Source organism: Lucilia sericata, unplaced genomic scaffold (genome assembly GCF_015586225.1).
Source record: "Lucilia sericata isolate MDLA Ls3-8-SP2 unplaced genomic scaffold, ASM1558622v1 Contig000494F_arrow, whole genome shotgun sequence".
Lineage (NCBI taxonomy): Eukaryota > Metazoa > Arthropoda > Insecta > Diptera > Calliphoridae > Lucilia > Lucilia sericata.
In genome coordinates this window covers 285,208-291,381 of record NW_023994508.1, presented here as the reverse complement: position 1 = coordinate 291,381, position 6,174 = coordinate 285,208, and the positions used below count along the sequence as shown (strand labels likewise).

The 6,174-nt window shown below is 28.5% G+C and overlaps 1 protein-coding gene across 1 annotated transcript; it reads right to left on the bottom strand.

Moving 5' to 3' along the window:
- Positions 1-3,469: 3,469 nt before the first annotated feature.
- LOC119605525 (zinc finger protein 830) lies at positions 3,470-4,584 on the bottom strand. Its single transcript, XM_037958695.1, has one exon. The coding sequence runs from the start codon at positions 4,442-4,444 to the stop codon at positions 3,920-3,922; it is 525 nt and encodes a 174-aa protein (XP_037814623.1). The 5' UTR covers positions 4,445-4,584; the 3' UTR covers positions 3,470-3,919.
- Between the last annotated feature and the right edge of the window lie 1,590 nt (positions 4,585-6,174).

Below are 6,174 nucleotides of genomic sequence, written 5' to 3'. Positions count from 1 at the left end.
TTTTTAGTGCATGAAAATCCTTGCCTGGTTCATTAACAAATAATGATATAGATACACGGCTGTATTTATAAAAACTTATTTTAGGTTTATTAAACAATTTTAGGCAAAATTCAGGAAAATCGTATTTATAAACGTGAAATAGCTTAAAACACCTTCAATAAACCATTGACAATTAGAAGAATTTTATTGTAGGCTCGACCCTTCTTTAAGCCAACAGTAACTTGATTTTTAACAATTTTTTTCTAGATAAAGATTTTCCGGTAATTTTAGGTTGATTGCGAAAAGTAATTATGGTTTCTTTTAAAATAAAATCTAAAAATTCTAATTTTAACGTTTACAAATTTGTAAATAAAATCCCAGAAAATTTTTAAACGATTATATTTTGAGGAAAAAACTCAAATCTAGGCATTATTGGATTAAAGCATGAATATTTGACAATATTCCAATTGTCCAGCACTATTTTTAGGCAATTTGGAAATGCCCGTCTGTCAACCAAATGATGGACAAAATCATTTGATTTGGCTTTTTCAAAGTTTGTTGGTTAAATATAATGCCATAAAGTAATTTACCATGTAAATTATATTGATTAGTGTTATACTAATGCAAAATATATTCGCCGGCATTAAAATTAGTCAAATATCAAAGAAATTTATCAATATTTGCAAAAATTTATCAAAAATTACAAGGAAAATAAGTAAAAATAAGAAAATGTGTCATAGTGATGTATATTTTGTCGCAAAATATCCGTTATTCGGATACTTTTAATAATAATTAGAAATTATATGTTATATTTATACATCTGAACTAAATAGACATTTATTAAAGCCATATATATATTTATTTTTCTTAAAAGTTTGTTTTTATTGTCAAAAATCTATTATAAACAAAAATATGAAATTAAGAAAACCGAATCAACGAATATTTTATCCTAATTGTACGCAACACTAACACATAAAATGACAGCCATATTGTACAGTGCTGCCAACTTAAACATAAATCAGCACAATAGTTAATATACGTTTATTATTTGTTTATGAATATCACAATTTTATTAATGGTTTTTAAGGCTAAAGTGTGCTTTAACTATTGAGTGCATTAAAAGCAAAATAAGATTTTTTTATAAATACAAGCGACAGAATTTAGCCAAAATTTTGTCTTTTTATACATTAATTATACTGTGGAATTTTAAAACCGTATAACGGGATTAAAAGTTACCAAAATATCATGCGCTCCTTGCTCCATAAGGTGGCTACACATGTCTTTCCCTTATAAGTTCACTTTCCGGAAATCCCTCAGAGAAATCAAAACATTTCTGCCGGAAATCGATTGAAAAGTGTAAAATTGGGAAAACAATAGGACTTTTTGATTTCTTCAAAAATTGTACAATTAAAATAACTTTTCTTAACATTTCGTCCACTTCGACCAAATCCTTAGAGAAATCAAGAAATTTCTCAGTTTTTTTCAAAAATTCATTAAAAATCCCACTAATTCAATTAGGGAATTCTATATACGGAGTATGATAACTAAGACCCTTGTACATTTTTCCCAAATGAGGGTTATATATGCCTCTCCCTTATATGTCCACTTTGACTAAATCCCTTAGAGAAATCAAGAAATTTCTCAAAAAATTTTTTTTCAAAAATTCTTTAGAAATCTCACAAATTCAATTTGGGATGTAATAAATTAGACCCTTGTACATATTTCTCATATGGTGGGTATACATGCCTCTCCCTTATGTGCCCACTTTTACCAAATCCCTTAGAGAAATCAAGAAATTTTTCCAAGAATTTTTTTAAAAAATTCGTTAAAAATCCCACAAATTCAATTCGGGAATTTTATATACGGTATGCTTAGTTGCCAGATGATTTGGGTGTAAAATCGTCAAATTTCGAGGAAAAAATCGTCAATCGTCATTAAATCGTCAAAGCTATTTTCCATCTATATAATATACATGATGTTTGATGGTATTTTTACGATTTTATAGTAATTATTTTAACTATCGAAAATTTTTTATCAATTTCGATAGATTTTAGTTTTGCTTGTTTATTTGTTTGAGTTTGCTTAGCTGCATCTGCAGCTAAGACTTCTTGGCCGAATCGAAAGATTATAACTCCAACACCAATTATTCTAGTACGACTGGATAGAATATTGAATTAAGTGTTTTTTAGTTCTCTACCATAATCAAAATTAAGACTTAGGTTAAGTTAACTCAAATGCATATGGGCAACATGCACTTCAAAAAACCGTAACTCGGTACAGTTATTCGACGTCACACATTTGACAAATGCGGTTCGAAACGAAAAACTCGAAGGCAGAGCAAGAAAGGACGGCCTGATTTCCCTCCACCCAGAGCAGGATTACGAATGCATTTGTTTATTATCTCTTTAATTCTGCAAATATGATTTGAAATACTTTACATTGAGTTCTTGCAAACTAACTTGGTATGATCTCTAGTAAATGTATGTATATTAGATGTTTCAATTATTTGTATGCAAAACAAATTTCCTCCTTTAAATCAAACGTCCAAAAACACTACTCGGTCTATCAATTATTCTAGATCCAATAATCCCAAAGTGCTGGCCAAAAAAAAAGAGAAATTCTCAAAAAGTTTTGCGTTCGTTATTCCGTAAATCATTTGATCAATGGAAATACTCTAAAACATTATAATGTTTAATTTTATTAATATTTTCATTTCATATTCTAAATACATACATCAACTTACTTAAGAATTATAGATAGAAAAATGATAAAATGTATTAAAATTAGTACAAAAATCCTATTTTAAAAAATCGTAAAATTTAGAGTTAAAATCGTCAACAGGCCGTTTTTGACAGTGAAAATCGTCAAATCTGGCAACAGTGACGGTATGATATAACTAACACCCTTGTACATTGTTTCCATAAGGTGGCTATACATGCCTCTCCCACCCTTAGAGAAATCAAGAAAATTCTCCAAGAATTTTTTTTAAAAATTTATTAGAAAAATCAAATTATTAGGGAAATCAAGAAATTTCTCCAAGATTATTTTTTTTTTAATTTTGTTAAAAATCACACAAATTCAATTCGGGAGTTCCATTAATGGGATATGATAACCTTTAGCCTTACACACTTTTTCCATATGGTGGTTGTACGTGGCTCTCCACTATATTTTCTTCACTTCTTCACACATAATTTTCTTCACTTTTTAAAATTTTTTATAACTTTTGCGATTTTTTCTTAATGTAAACAAACAGGAATTTTGACAGATAAGATTGTAACAGCTGATGATCAGCTGTGTGGACGAGGCTACCTTATTAAGTGTACACTGTATTTTACTAAGAATATTTATCTTCACACACATTGAAAATTATACCAAAATACGAAAAAAATGTGACCACTTAAACCTAAATGCAATTAGCAATACAAACCTTTAAATTTCTTAAATCATTGCATACATTTTTTATGTTGTTTAAAAAAAACACTTTTTCATATTTTAATTTTTTTTGTAAAATTATTTTATTCTTGTTTATTTTTTAGGGTTAACACCAAACACCTTATTACTTCATGAACAAATATTTAAAATTTCAGAAATGAAACATGTAGACAATAATGTTATGTTACGAAAATTACCATACAAAAAATGGGCTTTCGAAATATTTGAAAACATTTTTTCTGGCTAGATTAAAATTTCATCATAGTACCAAAACAAAATTGCTTTTGAAATATATTAAAAAATACTTTTTTCTGGCTAGATCGAAATTTGGAACACCGAACAGTGTTGCTAAATACCAATCTGTCTGGAAAAAAGTCACAACTATTTTTGGAAATATTCAATGCATGAAATTTTGAAATTTAATATATTATTTTACTCGACCCATGGGTCGCAGTTTCAATTATTGTATGATGTTGAAGCTTTTCAAAGACATTCCAAGAAATATATGTTACCAAATTTTTTTGGTTCTCCAGTCTAGACTTTCGTTAATAAATTCATTCTCCGATGAATCTTCATCAGAATCTCCTAGCTCAATCTTTCGCTTTTCCTTCTTGTTGATTTTATTCAATTTATTTTCCAAATCTATAACTTTGGACCATTGATATATTTGTTCGCTGATTTCGGTAATTTCTCTTTCAACAGCTGCATTTATCTGTTCTCCAGATATTAATTTATTAGATGTCATTGATTCTTCTTTAATTTCACGCTGAAATTTTTCCCATTCATCATCTTGACCATTTTTATATTCTACATTTCGAACTTTTGCATCCACAATTGGGTCGTCAAAAAACAATTCTGGCAATAAATCTGAAGACTCTATCAAAACGGTAGTACTCAATTTGCTGATGAGAATTTCTTTCTTATTAGTAGTTACAGTATCTTCCGGTAATTTTTTTAAATGTAAAGGGGTATTTGATTCTTTCTTCCGACTTTGTTTCTTCTCTAAAGGTTTATCCAAAACTTGTTTACACATAATTTTCTTTGCTTCTTCGAGATTCGTTTTATGTAGCTTCGAGTGTACATGAACCTTCCAAATAGCCACCGATTTAATAATGCTTTTGCATATAATACAAATCAGATTTCCTTTAGAATCATACGTAAAAAAATAGTTAAAAAAACCAATTTTAATTGTTAATGCTTTAAAATACTACTACGTAATAAGTAGTACTTATATATATAAAGATTTATTTATTTATAATATATACTTAATCAATTTATAATTAATTAATTTAAAAACAGTTATGTATCTAGAAAATGTAAACTCAAAAACTCTCCATGTTAGAGTTCGTTTGAAACTGTTAAACTTATGTGCTGTTTCTAGATACCGATCGAGCAGTTTGAGCACAAATTTTACTTGTATTTTGTTATTGTAACAAAAACAAAATACAAGTAAAATTTTAACTCAAACTACTCACACGTTATCTAGAAACAACACATTAATTTTTTGTTATACTTAATCATCATAAAATAAAACTCATTTAAGGAATTTTATTTTTTCCGTCATTAAATGAATCTCATTTAAGGAGTTTCATTGTTTACGTCAGAAAATGAAACTCTTTAAATTGTTATTGTTTTATTTTGTGTATCTTTATGCAGTCGGAATTGATTTTTTCTATTTTTTTATGACGATTATGATTATGTTAAAAATGTTGATTATTTTAAATTCTTAATTCAGAAATATTTTATCAATTTGGTGACAAAAACGGTAGAGAGATTTACGCAGAGGGATTTTATGCAGAATATCATCATCATATTAGTGTTTATAAGTGAATTTTGACCATAGCAATTTTCTTGCTTTTTTTTCAAAAATTCGTTTAAAATCCCACAAATTCAATTCGGAAATTCCGTAAACGGAATGTGATAACTAGGACCCTTGTACACTTTTTCCATATGGTGGTTGTACATGCCTCTCCTTTAAATGCCCACTTTGACTAAATTCCTAAGAGAAATCAAGAAATTTATCCATTTTTTTTTAGAAAATTCGTTAAAAATCCCACAAATTCAATTCGGGAATTCTATATACGGGATGTGATAACTAGGACCCTTATACATAGTTTCCATATGGTGAATATACATGCCTCTCCCTTATATGTCTAATATTGTTTTTATATGGTAGCTATACATGCCTCTCCCTTATATGCCCACTTTGACCAAATCCCTTAGAGAAATCAAAAAATTTCTCAAAGTTTATTTTTTAAAAATTCCTTAAAAATCCCACAAATTCAATTCGGAAATTCCGTAAACGGAATGTGATAACTAGGACCATTGTACATTGATTCCATATGGTGGTTATATATGCCTCTCCCTAATATGCCCACTTTGACCAAATCCCTTAGAGAAATCAAGAAATTTCTGTTAATTTTTTAAAAATTCCTTAAAAATCCCACAAATTCGATTCGGAAATTCCGTAAACGGAATGTGATAACTAGGACCCTTGTACTTTTTTCCATATGGTGGTTATATATGCCTCTCCCTTATATGTCCACTTTGAACAAATCCCTTAGAGAAATCAAGAAATTTCTGTTAATTTTTTAAAAATTCCTTAAAAATCCCACAAATTCGATTCGGAAATTCCGTAAACGGAATGTGATAACTAGGACCCTTGTACTTTTTTCCATATGGTGGTTATATATGCCTCTCCCTTATATGTCCACTTTGAACAAATCCCTTAGAGAAATCAAGAAATTTCTGAAAGTTTATTTT

Excerpts from the sequence above, each read along its gene's own strand:
- LOC119605525 (XM_037958695.1), bottom strand. The coding sequence starts at position 4,444 with ATGTGTAAACAAGTTTTGGATAAACCTTTAGAGAAGAAACAAAGTCGG.